The following is a 21,002-nucleotide window of genomic DNA, read 5'->3' on the forward strand; positions in this document are numbered from 1 at the left end:
CAGACAGAAGCTCACAATCATAGCAAGTTCCAGGTCAGAATACAGGTAACGGTACTGCTAACAGTTTGGACTTTGTGATGGAAACTCAGGTTAGTCTCTTCCTCGCCCTCCCTTTCTCATCATTGGTGGCAAGAAAGTGACTCGCTCATACGCCTTGGTTTCCTCAAGTGTGGCTCCCACTTGGGCTTTCTCAGTTGCGTCAAGCCTAGAAGCATCCCGGCTAGCACTTGCCACGGAGCGTGCTCTAGTTTCGTTTCTGCTCTTGTGTGAGCACCCTGGCAAAAAAACAGCTTCGGGGAGAAAGGACTTGTTTTAACTCACAATTTCACCAGGCAGTGGTAGCACATGCCTTTAACCCCAGCACTAGGGAGGCAGAAGCAGGTGGATTTCTGAGTTCGAGGCCAGCCTGGTCTACAGAATGAGTTCCAGGACAGCCAGGGCTGTACAGAGAAACCCTGTCTCGAAACAAAACAAACAAACAAACAAAAAGACCCTCACAATTTCACTGGTGAACGTGGCAGGAGCTGGAAGCTAGTCAACGCTATCCCATGGTCACAAGCATGTAAGTGATAAGTGTACGAGAGCTCGATTGCTTGCTGACTTATTCTTAGCTCAAGCTTGACTCGCTGTGCTGTTTGAGGCCCCCTGCCCAGGGAATGGTGCCACCCACAGTGGGCTGTGTCTCCCCATATCAACTACTTAAGACAATCCACCATAGACACACCCAAAGGCTAACTCCTCACTAAGACTCCCCTCCAATGGTTCTACTCTGGGTCTAGTTGACAAAGCTAAACACCACACACATATTCATTGACACTTTCAATTAAGTCCCCACCCAAGCAGAGAAGCCAAAGGGGTGGGGAAAGTGATGCCACCCAAGATGGTTCTTGAGTCCTGCTCATTTTTGGTCCAACCCCATCAGTAAAGTACAGGGCTTGATCATCCTAGGTTCACCTGGCCTGTATTTAATATCAAGGACTCCATGGGCCATTTCAGCTTGTCTTGGCCCCTAGTGAACCCACCAGAAGGAAGTAGGAGGGCTAGAGACCTTGAGCACAGGCTAGGAACGTACCCTGTGAGCCCCACACCAGCCTGTGCGCCATGTGTGTGAGAAGCTTGGGCTCTGCTTCTTATCTGTTGGTGAGATCTTTCACTCAGAGCTCAGGTGCCGTCCAACCTTGCACTTCCCTTCTGCTTTGAATTTTACTAAGCAAAGAGACTTTGTGTCTGGAGGTTCTGTTATGTCTGTCCTGTCCCCTTTCCTGTGGACTCTGGACTTATCGACTATTGGAAGAAATAAAAGTTGAAGGGCTTGGGTCTTAGCTCTGGAGCCCGTATGATGGCACGTGCTTCTAATCCCAGCATTTGGGAAGGGAAGGCAGGAGGGTCAGAAATTCAGGGTCATCCTTGGCTACATAGAAAGTTCAAGGCCACCCTGGGCTACATTGTGATCTCTTGTCTCTGAAATGAATAAATAAAACTATGTGTGGGTGGCTCATACCTGTGATCCCAGCACTGGGAAGGCCAAAGCAAGAAGGTTCCCACCCCTTCGAGTGATGTTTAGTTCCTGTATTTGTGGTACCTGGTAGAGCACATCTAGCCCAGAGTAGGTCCTCAGCCAATGCCTACTGGCTGGATAAGTAAGTGCCTGCACGCCTGGATGCCTATATACACACTGAGAGCATAGGATCCCTGTGACACCACCAGTCCCTCAGGTGTGTCTGAGCCACCCACACAGTTTTTATTTATTCATTTCATCTTCTTGAAAGATCCAAGATTTCATTTTTTTTTAAAAAACAAACATTTTGTTTAAAAAACCTTCCCACAGAGGGCTTGCTTTCCTGCTGTTTCTTCTGGCTAGACGGTCTATACTCTTCCAAACAGATTCAGCTCATGAAAGACAGAGCCATCCTACACAGTCTTGCAAAGTATCATGACTCAAATGTGGAGCGGCGCGTCTTGAGCTCCACACACCGTCAACCACACTGGACCTCATTAACCTATAAGCATACAGAAATCTTGAGTTCATAGCATCCATCCACCCTGAGCCTGTACAAATGCAATACACTGAATGGGACATAACAGTTTTGTTCTCTCTCTATGGTGTGTGTGTGTGTGTGTGTGTGTGTGTGTGTGTGTGTGTGTGTGACAGTGTTTCATGTAGCCCAGGCTGGTCTTAAACTCACTATGAAGCCAAGAATGCCCTTGAACTTCTGGTTCTGCATCTACCCCTAAAGTCCTAGAATTGTTAAGTGAGCCATCTTGTATCCTATGTCCAGCACTAGGAATCCCAGGATCTCATTCATGCCAGGCAAGCGCTCTAGCAACAAGCTCCATTCCCAGCCTGATACCTCAGTCTTTACAAGTCCTCCCTCCCTTCGCCTTCTTTGTCCACTCTGACCTCCACATCTCTGGTCATTTTCAAACTAAGCATGGCCCATCTGTGTTCCTGAAAGATACATGCTGGCCTTTCAAGGTCCAGGGCCTTAGGATATGGGGCTTTGGGAGGCAAGTGGCTTCTAGAGTCAGAAGGGTGCAGCAGCCAGGGTGTGGTGGCTTGCACTTACAATCCTAGCAGTGTGGAGACAGGCAGGCAGATCTGTGGAGCCCACAGAGAGCCTACTCAGGAAGTTCCAGCCTAGTCACACACACACACACACAGACACACACCTGTCTCAAAGAACAAAGCAGGCACAGTAAGGTGACTCAGGCAGAGACACTTTTGCCACCAGGTCTGACAACCTGAGTTTGTTCTCTGGGACCCACAAAGTAGAAGAAGAGAATCGACTCTAGCAAGTTGTCCTCTGAGCTCACGTGTGTGCTGTGTTGTAGTCCAGACACACACACACAAGCAATTTATTTTAAAAACTTTATTTTTTTTATTTTAAATTATGTGTATGTGTTGGTGTCCATGTGTATGTTCAGGTGACTGCAAGTGCCCAAAGAGGCCATGTGAGGACATCAGATCTCCTAGAAATGGAGTCACAGGCAGTTGTGAGCCCCTCTGCTTTCTGGTTGTAGAAACTAAACTTGGATCCTGAGGCTTATCTCCAGCCCTGCTGAAAAATATTTTCTATTTGAGGACAGTCAAGGCTACACAAAGAAACCCTGTCTCCAACAACAAAAAGCAACATCAAAATGTTAAAGGAAGATGGCTGACCTAAGGAACACAGGAGGCTCCAGTCTCCACACACATGGGCACATACACACATCTTCACCACATGTACACATGTACCTGTGCACATGAACACACAGCGAAATACACACGTTAGGGGTTGATGACCGTCACTAGTGGTCTGAGCCATCTCATCCTTCGGGGTAAAACTCTTCAAGTAGGAGAACCCAGAAGAGAGGTTTAGGGTCTGAGCCACCACCCTCAGTGCCAAGCCTGAAGAGGAAAGACACCCCAGAGTTCCCCTCATGTTGCAGGCTCAGGGGTAGTCAATATGCATTGACTTGGTGTATGAATCAGGCCACCTTCAAGTTCAAGTGGACTGGACACAGAATGGAGAGAGGAGGCAGGCTTCCCACGCCACCCAGAGCACAGCAACGAAAAGGCCTTGAGTAGCCAGCCCGGTGACATCTTCTGAAGCCACAGATTAGACCACGAGAAATCTAAGCATTTCCCATGTCCCAAGACTGCAGAAGATCTGAGTACGAAGTGGCCCAGTTGCCTGGGGAGATGGCTCAGCAGGGAAAGTGTTTGTCATGCAAGCAAGAAGATCTGCATTTCAACCCCAGCAACCACACAAGAAAGCCAGGCCTGGCAGCCTGCACCTTAACCCAAGTCATGGGGAGATCCTTGGGGCTCTCCAGCCAACCAGCCTAGCCTGCTTGATGACTTCCAGGTCAGTGAGAGAGACCCTGTCTCAAAAATGTATGGATCCCTAGGTTCACAGCTGTATACACACACACACACACACACACACACACACACACACACACAGAGGCATATGCCCAAACTGGTCCTAGGGAAAGCCAGCACTGAGAGTAGATCCGTTCCACAACTCAGCGATATCAACAGAGATAACAAGGCCGGGCAGTGGTGGTACACGCCTTTAATCCCAGCACTTGGGAGGCAGAGGCAGGTGGATTTCTGAGTTCCAGGCCAGCCTGGTCTACAAAGTGAGTACCAGGACAGTCAGGGCTATACAAAGAAACCCTGTCTCCAAACACACACATACACACACACAAAAGCCACTCTTTCAAAATTGCAGTGTCTGCAGGGCCCAGGGGCAGTGGGTGAGAAGCTATTAAGCTGCCTTCGGAAGGACTGGAGGTGACATAGGAACTGAGCTCAGCTTTAGGTGGGAAGTTTACCGCTAACACCGGCACATCTCTCCTAACACCTTTGGGTGGGAACGACGCTCCTGCTGTAACAGGTGTTCTCTGGTCTTCTGCTCATTCTTTTTTTGTTGGGTTATGTTTTTTCTGTCTTTTGTTTTCTGAGACAGGGTTTCTCTGTGTAGTCCTGGCTGTCCTGGAACTCACTCTGTAGACTTAGGCTGGCTTTGAACTCAGAGATCTGCCTCCTGAGTGCTGGGATCAAAGGTGTGCTCCGGTTCTGCTTGCTCTTAACAGGTGTCTTTCTTAGCCTAAGTCAGCCTACCTACATAAAAGCGTTTCCCACACTGCTCTGTTTAAGTGAACCCATGTTTTAATGGCCGCTCTTGGCTGCTGCCGTATAATTACACTTCTCCCTTGGGGTGCGAGTTTGGGGTTGGATATTTCTTTTGCACATGTGACCTCCTATGCTTTGTTTACTAAGATCTCTTTCCTTCTCCTCCTCTCTCTTCCCCTCCACAGCAGTTTCTAGGCGGCCCCCGGATTGTATGTTCTTAGTGTCTAAGATGGCTAACTTGCCTGAATCTGTAGAGTCACCATGGAAACATAGCTCTGGGTATGTCTATAGGGTGTTTTCAGAGAGTTTTACCTGAGGAAGCAAGACCTCCCACCCCGAGTGTGGGCTGTACCACTCCATGGGCTGCAGTCCCTGAAGGAACATAAAGGGTTCAGCCTACCTCAGTTTCCCTGACTGCAGATACGGGGTGACTAGCTGCCTCCCACTCCCGCTGCGGAATCTTCTCTACCCTCAAACTGTGAGCCAGTATAAACCCTCCTGCGTATGTCAAGCATCTTACTCAACAAGGATTGAGAAGCAAACGCAGTCCTACCAGAGACCTTTACTGTGCGTGCATGGTCCTCCAGCTCCTGAAGAGACAGCTCCCCTGCCCTCAAAGCTACTATTTGAATGCCTGAGGCAGGAGGATTGCCTCAAGTTTAACACCAGACTAAGTGCAAGGTCAGTCTGGGTTGTTTGCATTAAGTGAGAACCTGTCTCAGAAATCAACCTGGGGGTGATGAGATGGCTCAGCAGGTGAAGGGGCTTGCTACAAAGCCCAAGGGATGACCTGAGTTCAATCCCCAATTCCCACGTGGTGAAAGGAGAGAACCAGCCTCTTTAAGTTGTTCCCTAACTTCTTTTCTTTTTTTTTTTGTTTGTTTTTGTTTTTGTTTTTTTTGTTTTTGTTTTTGTTGGGTTTTTTGTTTTGTTTTTTGAGACAGGGTTTCTCTGTGTAGCCCTGGCTGTCCTGGAACTCACTCTGTAGACCAGGCTGGTCTCGAACTCAGAAATCCGCCTGCCTCTACCTCTGCCTCCCGACGAGTGCTGGGATTAAAGGCGTGCGCCACCACGCCCGCCCGGCTGTCCTCTAACTTCTACACGTGCTCTGCTACAGATATGTCTCACAAAAACAAACAAACAAAACCATAAATAAATACATTAAAAAAGTTAATTCTTTTTTTAAATTAAAAAACAAGCAGCCGACAGTCAAGCAAGGTAAAGCCCACCTTTAATCCCAGCGCTCTGGAGGCAAAGGCAGGAGGATCTCTGAGTTCAGAGCAGCCTGGTCTACGTAGTGAAATTCCAGCAGCTGGGGCTACATAGAGAGACATTAGTTCAAACACAACAACCCTGTTGACTCCCTGCAAGGGGGCTCTGCTGAGGGGGCCCTGAAAGGTCAGACCTTTGCATGCAGATGGGATCTGCTGTCCAGAACCTGTTAGAGTGGAGGTCCTGGCTCTGTGTCTTCCCCCTCCCGTGGTCCTTCTCCTTCTTCCTCCCGTTCCCCAAGGAGCAGCTCAGAAGTACTTAGACTGTGCATTGGTTTCTTCTCTCTTGGTGACCAAGCACCCGACAAGGCACAGCCCGTGGCTGGAATTGAGCTCAGAGGCGGCAGCTTCCTGGCCTGGCATGCACACGTCCTTAGGTTTGCTCTCCAGAACTGCAAAGAAACTCAGCAGCGAGGAAAAGCAACTCCATGTATGAAGAATTCACTTTGGGTCATGCTTTAAAGGGCTAGAGCCCATCTTGGCAGAAGAGACATGGCCGGGCTTGGTTGACCCTGGCCAGAACTTCAGCTCCTCACCTCTTAGTGACACAAGATGCAGAGAGATCTGAGGCTGGGCAATCACCCCTCTCCATTGGTCCACTTCCTCAAACCAGACTCCACCTCCTATGGACTCCATGACATAGCCCACCCGGCACAGTGGCTCCACAGTGGGCTCTGCCTTTAATCTCAACATCCAGGAGCTGTATAGTGAGACCCTGTTTGCAAGCAAAAGAAAAACACCCCCCACCCACAGCTTCTCAGACAGCACCACCAGGGAGCAAGTGTTTAAACACACGGACCTATGGGAAGCATTTCATATTCAGACCCAAACACACGGGAACTCCTGTCTAGGGTCTGCTTCTAGAAACACCCCTTGAGTCCCTCTGTAGCCTGAAGCCTGCAGCCTGACTGCTTTGCAGGTTTGGCTTGGCTTTTGGTGTGAGTTTGTGTTCATCCCCCTTCTCACAAGGCCTGCATCTCATGTATGTATTCTTCAGAAGTGGAAAGGCCGTGCGTGGATGTGCGTGGATCTGCCTAAGACTCTAACTTCAAGGTCCCTCCTATTATGTGGAACCCCAGGTTCTGAAGTGGCGCTACTTCCTGCTTCAGGAAGCTCTGATGACAGGTTTGCTTAGATTTCTTTCTTCTTCTTTCTTCTTTTTTTTTTGAAATGTTGTTTACTTTTGCTGATATGTAGTATCTATGCCAAAGCATACACATTTGTCTTTGTTTTACATTTTTACTTCTTAATGCTCTGTGTGTGTGTGTGTCTGTGTGTCTGTGTGTGTGTGTGTGTGTGAACCCATGTGCCACCACGCCCATGTGGAAGTCAGAGGACAACTCTCTCCCCACTTTGTGGCACCAGGGCTTGAACTCAGGTCATCAGGCTTGGCAGCAGGTGCCTTTACCCACTGAGCCATCCATCCCCCACCAGCCTTGGTTCTTTTGTGTTGTTTTAATATGGGGTTTCATATACCTGAGGCTGACCTCAAATAAATTATATATAGGTGAGATGGCCTTGAACTCCTGATCCTTCTGCCTCTACCTCCCAACTAATGGGATTACAGATGTATCCCAGCTTATAGGTTTAGAGGTGTGTGTTTCTATCTTAACTCAAACATGCATATTTTGAGCATGTGATATGTAAGAATGTTGGAGATGTGTACACCCAGGCCTCCTATGCGCAGTGAAATACAGCAAAATTCTATCAGGCACAGTTAACAAATTTTTTTCCATAGATTAGTTTTGCCTTTCTTATAATTTCATGTGGACTTACAATATTTGGTTAATACAAAGCCCAGTTCCATCTCCTTTTGTGTCTTTAAGCTGTGTGAGGCTGCAGCTTCAGGAGGAGGGTTTGTCTACAGGTATAAGGTCCTTACTCCAAAAAATAAAATAAAAGTTTGGGCCTTAGTCAGGCACAGTGGATGCGACCTGTCATCTCAGCATTTGGGAGGCTGGGGTAGCAGGTTCGTGAGTTCAAGGCTAGCCTTATCCATTAGTGAGATCCTGTCTCAACAAATAAGAAACAGGAATTTATGGCTTTTAAGCTTATTCTTCTTGATGTTATTTTACAATTTCCAAGAGGTGAAACTACAGACTCAGCGCTCACACTTCTGTTCTTATCAAAAGTCTCAATGGGGTAAATCTATTTTTTTTACCCTAAATCCACCTGCTGCTTCTAGAACAATCTGGTCAGTCTTTGAACCTGGGCACATAAAGTTTTATTAGAAACAAAAGTGGGGCCGGGCGTGGTGGCGCACGCCTTTAATCCCAGCACTCGGGAGGCAGAGGCAGGCAGATTTCTGAGTTCGAGGCCAGCCTGGTCTACAAAGTGAGCTCCAGGACAGCCAGAGCTATAAAGAGAAACCCTGTCTCGAAAAACCAAAAAAAAAAAAAAAAAAAAAAGAAACAAAAGTGGGAAATTTCAGAGATAAGAATCAAAGACTCTGTACACTTATATAGAAACTGGGCTTTCTAGAGCAGAGAGGCCTTAGGCAGACAGAAGGAACTCATTCACACAATTAAAACCAACTGTTTATACATTGCACTCTGCCTGGACGCAGGGGCTACTGTTGGTGCAGTTAGTTCAGTTCCTGTTTAGAATGTTGTTCCCCTGAACCTCAATTTCTTTGTTTGTTTGTTTGTTTGTTTGTTTGTTTTCTATCATCTTATGTAGCCCAGGCTGGCCTTGAACTCGATCTGTAGGTGCCTATGACCTTCAACTCCTGACCTCTGGGCTAGAGAGATGGCTCACCTGGTAACTGTGTGCTGCCTAGCCTAGGGACCTGAATCCCACCCTTGCAATATGAAGGAAGCAGAGAACTGACTCCTGTCATTGTCTTCTGAATACCACATGTGTGCTGTGGCACGGACACACAGACACACACACACATACACATACCAACATAGACACACACACACAGACACACAGAGAAACACATATACACACAGACACATAGACACACACAGATACTCACAGACATACACACACATAGACACACACACATAAAGACAAGCACAGACATAGATACACACACACACTACACAAATAAATGTAACAAAGAGCTTTGGTTTTGTTGTTTTAAAGTGATTCTCTGGCCTCCACTCCCGGGCACGTGATGCCACGCCCTTTTTATTTAGCAGCAGAGGAAGAGGCCACACCCGGGTCTCCACTCCTACTAGTCAAACACTCTGCCTACCGAGCTCCTTCCCCCAGGACTCTGAACCTCAGTTCTTGGAATCATAACAGTGACCATATCTCCTCCTTGAAAGTCTGAAATGAGTCGCAACGTGCGAACGTACTTGGTGGATTTCTGGTGTTCTGAAGGGGGAATTTGGAACTGTGATGAACTTTGAAGCAGTCACGCGTTGTGGGCTGGGGAGAGGACTAAAACCTAACAACCTGAATTTCCTCCACAGGACCCGTGTGGAGGAAGGAGAGAAGTGAATCCCGCAAGTCAAGTCACCCCCAGGATGTCAGTCACACACTGCGTGGAATCAGCCTGAGACTCCCAACGCAGCGTGCAGGGCGTCTCCTGGCGCCTTCTCAGGAACCTTCTCAGGAACCGCAAGCTTGGCCAGTAACACAGGCTGACCATGAGGGGCGTGACAGCAGCCTCACGTGATCTCAGAGGACTCAACCCCGCCCAGGACCCTTCGGAGTCGTCCCACAGCTGAGTGAGGAGACAAATGCTTGTCTCCACTCTTAGAGCAGTCACAAGTTACAAACTGTCCCCAGAAGTTGGCCCATGAAGAAAGAATGGCTCAGAGCTGTTGGCTGCCAATAGCCTAATCAATAGTAGAGTAAGTGCTTCTGTCCTAAGCAGGGGTGGAGTGGACAGGCAGGGGTCCTATCTTTGGGGCCACTGCAGGATGGCGGCTTACTAGTAACTGTACAGCTGCCTCCTTTGTGAGTGGAGGTGATTTGGGAGCCACCATGGGTACAAGGATGGGAGCCATGGGCCACAGCTCGCCGTTGCTCAGCCTTATGTGTGCTGAGAAACCGATAGCAGACCCTTTGGCTTCCACCAAGCTCCAGTGTCACCATGCAGAAATGAGCTAAGCTTCACCAGGGACAGGGAGCCAGCCTCTGGCTGAGCACATGCCACATCCTCTGTAGGAACCTCATGAGGTAAAGTTTTCTAAGAAAGCTGCCCTCAAGGGTGAGCCACTCCTAAGCCAGGCCGCAGTGGTGTGTGTCTTTAATCCTAGCACCTGGGAGGCCAGAGCAGGTTGGCCCTGAGTTCGAGGCCAACCTGGTCTTCAGAGTGAGTTCCAGGACAGCCTGGGTTACACAGAGAAACTCTTGTCTCAAAAAACCAAAAAAGTAAAAAAAAAAAAAAAAAAAGTAAAAAGAAAAAAACCTGAACTAAGCCTATACCTTCTTCTGCTGTGTTTTGGACAGGTGTAGGATGTATATACACATTTATGGGAGTGATAATCTAATATATGAATACAGCGTGTAATGACCTTATATCTGTGGATACAGAGGCTGATCATTTTCTGGGAGAGGAAGCAATGTTTCATATCTAACATAAAGTTAGGGGATGCTCTTGCTTTATAATCCCTCATCTCCCAGTGTGCAACACAAGGTCTCCTCTTGACCCAACTGGATCTGTGTGGACACACACACACACACACACACATTCTTATGTGCCAAGGCAAAGATATGGAGGGCAACTTTTGAGAGTCAGTTCTCCCCATGTGGGTTCCAGTGATTAACCTCAGGTCCCCAGGCTTGTCAGCAAGCACCTTTGCCAGGTGAGCCATAATGCCAGCTCCCATGTGAATGCAATTATCAGCTCATCTGTTCGTCCATGGACTTGGATCACATGGCTAAACCTTGGGTGTGTCAGCAATTCTGCCTCTACCCACACCAGAAGATCACACACAGACATGATCAGGAAAAGGCTTAACACAGCTAATCACAACTTTATTTGTTTTCTATAAAGGCGATATCAGATTTTCCTCTTAAAGCCACTCTTCAGAAAGTAAATGCCAACCAGGAAAGGGGATAACATTTGAAATGTATTAGATAAAGGAAATATCTAATAAAAAAATTGAAAAAAAAAAAGAAAGTAAACATCTAGAAATGCATTCTTTATAAAGGCAGCAGTGCTACACTGTACAGGCTTAAGGGGAGCTTTGAACTCGGTACTCTCCAGGTTGGAGGGATCGGCTCTCACAAGCTCTGTAGGAGTTTCTGGGCAGTCACGGCTATGCAGCCTTACACCTACAATCCCAGCACTCGAGGGGCTGAAGCAAGAGGATTGGAAAAAAGTCAAGGCCAGTTTAGCTACACAGATTCCCAAGGCAATCTGTGCCACAGCGTGAGACATCTCAAAAACAGAACAAGGGGCTGGGGAGATGCTCTTAACCAGCTGTTCTTCCAGATGACAGGGGTTCAATTCCCGGCACCCACATGACATCTTACAACCATCTGTAATTCCAGTTCCAGGGGATCCAATGCCCTCTTCTGGCCTCTGCAGACACCAGGCATACACATGGCGCACAGATATACATGCAGGCAAAACACCCACACACATGAAATAATTTTTTAAAAAGATTTAAATGGCTTGAATAAAAAAAAAACAAACTCAGCAGCTGGGCGGTGGTGGCGCACGCCTTTAATCCCAGCACTCAGGAGGCAGAGGCAGGAGTATCTCTGAGTTCAAGGCCAGCCTGGTCTACAAAGTAAATTCCCGGACAGCCAGGGCTATACAGAGAAACCCTGTCTCGAAAAACCAAAAACCAAAACAAAACCAAAAAAACCAAAACAAAACAAACTTAGCAAATGACTTTAATGATCTAACACATTAAACAATTAAGATAACGTAAGAATAACTGTTCTAATGTTATCTGTCCTGGAACTCATGCTGTAGACCAGGCGAGACTTGAACTCATAGAGACCCTCCTGCCCCGGCCTCTGGAGTGCTGAAATTAAAGGTGAGTACCATCAAACCCTGACTGTTCTAACTTTTGATACAACTAGTATTCAGAAACTGGAGCCAATATTTTACAAAGGATGTTTCTTACAACTTCATAATTTGATAGTTATTTTAACACCCTACCTATAATGGTTTTTAACTGATTATTTGTGTCTCAATAGTTGACATGACCCTTTAAAGTGATTAAAGGAATATTGTCATACTTTATTAATACATTTACTATTTTCTTTCTTTCCTCCTTTCTTTTCAAGACAAAGTCTTACTAAATAGCCTTGGCTGGTCTGGAACTAGCTCTGTAGACCAGGCTGGCCTCGACTTACGGAAATCCACCTGCCTGGCCTGTCGAGCGCTGGGATTAAAGGTGTGCCCACCACAGGCTCATCCAGTTTACATTTTTGTTTGTTTGCTTTTTTGCAAGACAGGGTTTCTCTGTGTAGCCCTGGCTGTCCTGGAACTAGATTTGTAGACCAGGCTGGCCTCGAACTCAGAGATACTCCTGCCTCTGCCTCCCGAATGCTGGGATTAAAGACACTCGCCACCATGCCCAATACCCAATAACAGTTAGAAGAAGGAGGAGGAGGAGAAGAAGGAGAAGGAGAAGGAGAAGGAGAAGGAGAAGGAGAAGGAGAAGGAGAAGGAGAAGGAGAAGGAGAAGGAGAAGGAGAAGGAGAAGGAGAAGGAGAAGGAGAAGGAGAAGAAGAAGAAGAAGAAGAAGAAGAAGAAGAAGAAGAAGAAGAAGAAGAAGAAGAAGAAGAAGAAGAAAGAAAGGTGAAGGAGGAGGAGAAGGAAAGAGGAAGAGGAGGAAATAAAAGAAAATGAAAAGAAAGATGAATTTAGGGTGCTCACAAGAGCATTTCAGAGCTAACTTTTAGGGTATTGCTTGCCTTTCATTTTGGTTTTGATTTGGGTTTGGGTTTGGTTTGGTTTGGGGACAGGCTTTCACTTTATTGTCCAGGCCATCCTTGAATCTAAGATCTCTTGGCCTTATCCCCGGAGTAGCTAGAATTACAAAGGAATTTCACCCTTCTCTGCACCAATGAGCTTCTTCTACAAGCTGAACAAACACCTATCACAATTAAAACATACCAGAAAGCCAAACTGCACAGACATTTCAACAGATGTGTGTTCTACAAGCCTTGTGTCAAGTGGAGAAGGGATTGTCTCAACACCCTTATCTCTACACTTGTAACCAGGCTTCAATGCATCCTCTATAATAAGAGAATCAAGATGTCAGATCTTCATTTCTCCAGACATCTGGCTTTATGGAATACAGCATGTCCAAGAATTCAAGGTAGTTCAACAAAACTAGAGATCCACTCAAGGGCTCATTGTCATGAAAGGGTAATTTCCTCCACCCAGCAGGGCTCTGAACCTCTTGGGAGCCACCTGCAGGGTGAGAAACCATCTTGCCACGGTCTTGGTTTTACTTGTTTTCTTCCTCAGAGACCTGTTCAGGGCACCCTGACTGAAACAAGGCAAGAAGGTTCTGGGTGTGTGGAGCTTGTTAACGCCATGTTACCCCCATTCACACCTTACAAAGCGTCACGGAAGTCATGATCCACGGTGGACTGCGTGTAAGAGGAGCTGGACATGTCAGCCGAGTAGACCTGGAGGAAGTCACAGTGTTTGCAGAGCACGAGGGGACCCCGGCATGTTCTGAAGAGCTGGGTGATGTACTTGCGGAATTTCTCCCCGAGAAAGAAGTAAATGACAGGGTTAAGGCAGCAGTGAATGAAGGCTAGGGTTTCTGTAGCCTGGATGGCATAGTCTAGGTACCTCTCCAAGGTGCAGTCCTGCAGGACTTCAAGCTCTACCAACGTCTCCAGGAAAAGCACCACGTTGTACGGCGTCCAGAAGCCGAGGAAGAGGACCACCACGGCGAAGATCATCCGAACTGCTCTGTTCTTCTTCTCATTCTTACAGTGTTGCAGAGTCCTAATGATCATGGAATAGCAAAACAGCATGATACCCAGGGGGATGAGTAGCCCCAGAACATTGATCTCCAGGGAGCTGAGGACTTTCCACGTCGTCGAGTTGACCGAGTACTGGGTTTTGCAGTACGTGTGGTTGTGCTCTGTGTAGCAAGTGCTGAATAAGAGGCCTGGGAGGGAGGCAAACACAGCCACTGACCATGTGATCAGGCTGGTGATGACGCCATAGGTCAGGGTCCTTGCTTTCAAGGAGAATACCGCGTGCACGATGGCCAGGTATCTGTCTATGCTCATGAGCATGATGAAGAAGATGCCGCTGTAGAAGCCCACCAGGTACATCCATGAAACAATCTTGCACAGACCTAGTCCAAAAACCCACTGGTCGGCGGCATAGTAGCCCCAGAACGGGAGGGACAGTACGAACAGCAAATCCGAGATGGCCAGGTTCAGCAGGTACACATCCGTCATGGACTTGAGCCTCTTGTATTTGAACAGGACCAGAACCACAACAGAATTTCCAAACAGACCCAACAAGAAGACCAAGGAGTAGAGAGGAGGCAGGAAGACCTCCCCAAACGCCTTGATGCCTTCCTTGGTGCAAGGCTTTGGCATGCTTTCGTAGAAGTAGTAACTATTGTACACAGTTTCATCCTGGGTGGTGTCTGTGACATCTGTGGCATTCATCTTTGGAATCGTCAGGCTCCGGGTACCAGCAGGAGAAGCCAATGAAAACAGTTGAGCTGCCTGTGAGGGTGGAAATAAGTCAAGAGTGCTAAATGCAAGGTAGCTGCACGTGATGTCACCCCAAATTGTCATATTCCCTGTCCAGAAGGGACCTAAAGGTCAACTAGAAATCATGTCAGCTTTGGGAGTCAGACAGATGGGTTGCTCACATTCTGGACTTCTGCCTTTCTGCTGAGAAGCTCATGTCACTCATGGATAGATGGGGATAGTAGCCCCAACCCCGCCCCAGGCGGTACAGTTTATAATGGGTTTCCAATGGATGGTCTCTGTGGCCAGCGGGATGACCTATCAGGTAAAGGCACTTGACACTGAGCCTCACTGACCCCTGGAAACCACAGAATTGAAGGAGAATCCAGCACTCAGGAGGCAGAGACAGGCAGAACTCTGCGAGTTTAAGGCCAGCCTTATATTTGTAGAGAGTTCCCAGGTCAGCCAGGGCTATATAGATAGACCTTGTCTCAAAAAAGGAACAGATAGGATTAGAGAGGTGGCTCAGTGGTTAGGAATCCTGGTTGCTCTTCCCCCAGAGGACCCAGATTTGGTTCCCAGTTCCTACACTATAGCTCACAATCATCTATAACTCCAGTTTCAGGGGATCCGATACCCCCTTATGGTCTCCTAAGGCACCAATGCACAAAGCAGCCTAACTACCCGTACACATAAAATTAAACAAATAAATAAAAATTTAAAACAAACAAACAAAAAACTTAGGCAGAAGACATGGGTCAGTGGGCTAGGATACCTGTCACTATGCCTGACAATCTGCATTCAATTTCTTGGACTCCTTACAGGATAAAAGATGGGAGCCAGGTGCCACCCTTGTCATTTGATGTCCACACTGGCACTGTGGTGAACACACACACACACACACAATATGCCTTGGTTTTTTTTAGTTAAAAAATAAATAGCCAAAGGTGGTGCCACACACCTTTGATCCCAGGCAAAGGCAGACAGATTTCTCAGTCCGAGGCCAGCCTGGTCTACAGTGTGAGTTCCAGGACAGCCAGGGCTACACAGAGAAACCCTTTTTCAAATAGACAGACACACAGGTAGATGATCAAGTTTAAAAATGAATGCATTAGTCATGGATACACATGTGAAAATGTTTTTTAACAGTTGCTCACTCACAGACTCACCCGGGACATGTGGCATGAGCGATTTCCCGACCCAGGACCACCCCCCTCACTTCCTGATTCCTGTCTCTGTGGCATCCTGTCAGTCCCTGTTAAACCCTTCTCGCTTTGTTCAGTAATTCACATCTAATCTCTCCCCATAGCTTCAGTTCTGCACGCCTGAACACTCTACTGTTTCTATGTGTATGCGGTGTACACATGTGCACACATCTGTGTGTGCGGTCATTCAGCCATGCCTGTGTTAATGGAGGCCAGAGGTGTCTTTTGCTATCACTCTCTACCTTGTTTTTTGAGATACAGTCTCAATACCAGGACTGTCTGTTTTGGGAAGACAGGCTGGCCAAGGAACCTTCCATTTACCCGTCTCCACCGCGGGGGAGGGCTGTGAGGTCCTAGGCGTGCACAGCCACTCCTGGCTTTTACTCACCTTCTGGAGAGCTCAAGGCCCCGTGCTTTAGGTGTGAATGCATTGCCCACTGAACCATCACCCCAGCCCCTGGTGTTTTTCAAAAGAGTTTTTTATTTCTTTGGGTTTTTTGGGTTTTTTTCTTGGAAAAGCATGATGAAGACTTGTCACATGGGAGAGTCTCCTGGGAGGCTTGTCAGTGACTAACAACTATCTTGTGTTGCTATCATTTTATCAGTAAGGTTTAAAGGGGGGAAAAATTCAGTAAAACAGAAGAATGAAGATAGGCTCAGAAGAACAAACCGGCAAACAAAAAGGATAGTCCAGTCTACTGGCTCATACATATATGCCAGCACTTGAGAGGCAGAGGCAGAGGCAGGAAGGCCAGAAGTTCAAGGCCATGCTCAGCAACACTGAGGGTGAGGCCAGCCTGCACTGTATCTGACTCTCAAAACCAAGTGAAGCCAAGAGGATGCTCTGCAAATGGAGACATCTGCTTAACCCTGAGTTTAATTCCTTGGTCTTACATGGTAGAAAAAAACAGACTCCTGCAAATTATCCTCTGACACAGGCACCCTCGGTATATAGGTACACACACCCATCCATATATACCTGCACTACATAAAGAAATGTAATCAAATACGTTTCAAAAGAAAATTACTAAGTAAGTAAGTAAGTTGCCTACGATGCTGTGATTCCTGGGTTTGTGATATTCCATGCTGGAACAAGCAGAAAAGTTTGCAGTCCTCGTCAGCGTTGAGGGCATGAGCCGAGTCCAGAGTGGATGCCTGGCTGGTGAAGCCTCATGTGACCTCCCTGCAGACAGGTAGGAAGTGTGTGTTCTCCAAGACAGAGGCCAGCACCAGCAAGATTAAGAAGCCTGCCGGGCGTGGTGGCGCACGCCTTTAATCCCAGCACTCGGGAGGCAGAGGCAGGCGGATTTCTGAGTTCGAGGCCAGCCTGGTCTACAAAGTGAGTGCCAGGACAGCCAGGGCTACACAGAGAAACCCTGTCTCGAAAAACCAAATAAAAAAAAAAAAAAAAAAGAAGCCTGAGTGTGAAGCTGGTGAGATGGCTCAGTGGCTAAGGTCCCTGGCTGCTCTGGAAGAGGACATGGCTTCAATTTCTAACACCGGGATGGTGGCTCGCAACCATCTGTAACCCCAATTCCAGGGGATCCGAGGCCCTTTTCCTTTTCTTACAACCTCCTCAGGCACAAGCACACACGTGGGCACTTACATATATGCAGGCAAAACATTCTTACACATACAACAAGATAAATTAACAAACAAAACAAAGCCTGAGTGTGGGGCCGGGCAGGTAGCTAGTCACCTGTCCGTCCGTGCTCCCCGAAGCCACAGGCACCTGCAGCAGCACAGCCACAAGTCCCGCAAATGTCCCTGTCTCCACCTACCTTGCTCTTCTGAAAGTGATCCTGAAGACAGTCTGTGAGGCAATGCCAGGATCCTAGAAGCAGCACAGGTGCTTTGAAGGGTATGTGACTTCCTGTGACACTGTGACATACCAACTCTCCCCTCACCCATGTGGGGCTTCTTGACAAAAGGAAGAAGAAAGAAAAAAAAAAAAAAAAGCTGAGTGACTCATTTCCCCAAACGCAAAGCTAGGCTGGTGTAGTTTCTTCTGTAGCAGGGAAGAAAAATGACAAGAAGGTAAGAGCGAGGTGCAGCGGTGTAGACTGTGATCCCAGCACGTGGGAGGTGGAGGCAGGCGGTCATCCTGGGCTACATAGTGTGTTTAAGGCTAACCTGAACTACATGTGAATCTGCCTCAAGAAAGAATGGATGGGAGGGGATGGAGGGAAGGGACAGGGAGGAAGAATAAAAAGAAAAACTTTAAGGCTTTTCAAGTTGTGAAATATATATGTTGTGGGTTAGGGATGGAGCACGGAGGCAGAGGATTTGCTTAGTGTGATCAAAGCCCTGGGTCTAATGGCAGGACCACACGGGGCAGTTGTTTAAAAAAAGAAAAACTGTGAGCACGAGTCCCTTGATTAGGTCTTCAACTCTGGGAGAAGGCCAAAAACAAAAACCAACAAGAAACAAAACAAAGCAACCAACAACAAAACAAGCAAAAACAAAAACAAACCCAAAACAGCAAACCAAACAAAAACATGCAGAGGAGGGGAAAGTTGATTTAATGGTGTGCGTCTGACTGAGAAGGTGACTTCGTCAGGTAATTCCATTTTCAGAGGATTTGCTGCCCTCTCCTAGACGTGGCACAAGCTCGACGCAGCAACATACATGGAGGCAAAACCTCCATCCATATAAACGAAACCGGAAATGACTGAGCTGCCAGGGGAGCATGAGTTGATCTTGAGACCCAGGGCAGCTTTCAGGCTTGTGAGATGGGCAAGCTGCTACTACCCCAGAGGTAACCAGCAGGCAGCCTGGCATAGTGCATCCCCACTCCTGAAGAACCACGAGACCTTCCTGCAGGGAGGATTTCAAACGAAACATCAGGGTCAGAAGAGACAGCCGTGCGGCCAAGAGCACTGGCTGCTCTTACAGAGGACCTGTCACCAGCTCTCTGTACCCAAGTGTCTGTAGCTCCATTTCTAGGGGACCTGACACTCTCTTCGTCTCTGTGGCTACTGCACACATGTGGCACACTTACATATATGTAGGCCAAAACCTCATACACATACAAGTGAGAATAAATAAACATTGTTTTTCTGGGGCAGGAGACATGAAGTTTGTAGCCTCAGCTGCCCTGAAATTCAGAGATCTGCCTGCCTCTGCTTCTGAAGTGTAGGATTAAAGGTGTGTGCCACTACACCTGACTAAAAATAAATAAATCTTTTTTTTTTTCTTTTTTGAGACAGGGTTTCTCTGTGTACCTCTGGCTGCCCTGGAACTCACTTTGTAGACCAGGCTGGCCTCGAATCCAGAAATCCGCCTGCCTCTGGCTCTGCCTCCTGAGTGCTGGGATTAAAGGTGTGTGCCATCACGCCCAGCAAATAAATCTTTTTTTATTTTATTTTATTTATTTATTTATTTATTTATTTATTTGGTTTTTCAAGACAGGGTTTCTCTGTGTAGTCCTGGCTGTCCTGGAACTCACTCTGTAGACCAGGCTGGCCTCGAACTCAGAAATCCGCCTGCCTCTGCCTCCCAAGTGCTGGGATTAAAGGCGTGCGCCACCATGCCCGGCAAATCTTTTTTTAAAAAAGCAACAGTAGCCGGGCAGTGGTACCTGCCAGAACTCAGGAGGCAGAGGCAGGCAAATTTCTGAGTTCGAGGTCAACCTGGTCTACAAAGTGAGTTCCAGGACAGCCAGGGCTATACAGAGAAACCCTGTCTGGAAAACAAAACAAAACAAACAAACAAACAAAAAGCAGCAGTAAACTACAAATCAAAAACAGGATCGAGCAGGTAGCCATAATGCATTGTGTAATGTATGGAATTGACAAAGATAAAATTTAATAATAAGCACGTATACAAGTAGTAAAGATTTTTACAATGACCAGATCATATGTGAAGACACAGGAAGTCAGAGAGGGAAGATGAAATATCACAAGCCCGGGAGCCATAGTTGGGCCTACAGTCCTCCTCTTGACACTTCCATAGACACCTTAAACTTGATTTCTGAGAAAGGAGCAGCCGGGAAAAGCAAAACTCAATAAAAAGCCTACCCATCCACCACCAGGCCAGGCCAGCGTTCAACATGGAGCTGTAGCGCCCCCTGGTGTACCAGGACTGATTCCAACAGGAAAGACGAGAAGTCTGACACCATTGCATACACTAGCAAGATTTTGCTGAAAGGACCCAAATATAGCTGTCTCTTGTGAGACGATGCCGGGGCCTAGCAAACACAGGAGTGGATGTTCACAGTCAGCTATTGGATGTATCACAGGGCTCCCAATGGAGAAGCTAGAGAAAGTACCCAAGGAGCTAAAGGGATCTGCAACCCTATTGTTGGAACAACATGATGTACTAACCAGAACCCCGGAGCTCTTGTCTCTAGCTGCATATGTATCGAAAGATGGCCTAGTCGGCCATCAATGGAAAGAGAGGCCCATTGGACTTGCAAACTTTATATGCCCCAATATAGGGGAATGCCAGGGCCAAAAGAATGGGAATGGGTGGGTAGGGAAGTGAGGGGCGCTATGGGGGACTTTTGGGATAGCATTGGAAATGTAATTGAGGAAAATATGTAATAAAAATATTAAAAATAAAAAATAAAAAAAAAAAAAGAAAGACGAGAAGTAAACGCTTCGGGCTACCCATGGGAGCAGCGCAGAGTAACGCGAAGCCCACGCCCTCACCCCTCCAGGAGGAGACCCTGGCACCCTGCTGCAGAAACGCTGAGGCTTCAGTCCAGTGGCTAAGTATCCAGAAACAGCTAGAAGTGAGAGAAATCGGCCAGGTGAAGAAGGCTGCACAGAGCGCTAGGAAGCAGTGTGGGAAGTTCTTGCGGGTGAGGGTTAGTTGGGCGCTTTGTAGATGGGCTAATTGCAGTAACTGGGAACTACTGGGCTGACTCCTGCTGTCTAACCCCCGGCCCGAGGCGAATGGGGTTTCTACAGAGTGGTTCCAGAGCTTGCCTAAGGAAAAGATTTGGAATGTAAATTTTGCTGCTAACAGGCGAGGTGACTGGATCAAGCCAGGGACTCAAAAACGGAGCCCAAATTGGACATGGTGGTATGTGCTTATATAACACTTGGGAAGTAGAGGCAGAGGAGGGGTCATTCTCAGCCATATGTACTAATTCAAGGATCCTACCTCAAGAATCAAAAATACAAACGTTGTCAACGAAATTTAACGAGGGCTGGAGAGATGGCTCAGTGGTTAAGAGCACTGACTGCTCTTCCGAGGGTCCTGAGTTCAAGTCCCAGCAACCACATGGTGACTCACAACCACCTGTAATGAAATCTTACGCCCTCTTCTGCTGTGTCTGAAGATAGCTACAGTGTACTTACATATAAT

General features: G+C 47.4%; 1 protein-coding gene across 1 annotated transcript; it reads right to left on the reverse strand.

Annotated features, from left to right (window-relative positions):
• Positions 1-13,374: 13,374 nt before the first annotated feature.
• Ccr4 (C-C motif chemokine receptor 4) lies at positions 13,375-14,457 on the reverse strand. The gene has a single exon (XM_021173357.2). It carries the CDS (start codon positions 14,455-14,457, stop codon positions 13,375-13,377), a length of 1,083 nt encoding a protein of 360 aa, XP_021029016.1.
• Between the last annotated feature and the right edge of the window lie 6,545 nt (positions 14,458-21,002).

The sequence above is a fragment of the Mus caroli genome, unplaced genomic scaffold, assembly GCF_978045245.1.
Source record: "Mus caroli unplaced genomic scaffold, Mus_caroli_1 scaffold_11, whole genome shotgun sequence".
NCBI classification, from domain to species: domain Eukaryota; kingdom Metazoa; phylum Chordata; class Mammalia; order Rodentia; family Muridae; genus Mus; species Mus caroli.

Excerpts from the sequence above, each read along its gene's own strand:
- Ccr4 (XM_021173357.2), bottom strand. The coding sequence starts at position 14,457 with ATGAATGCCACAGATGTCACAGACACCACCCAGGATGAAACTGTGTAC.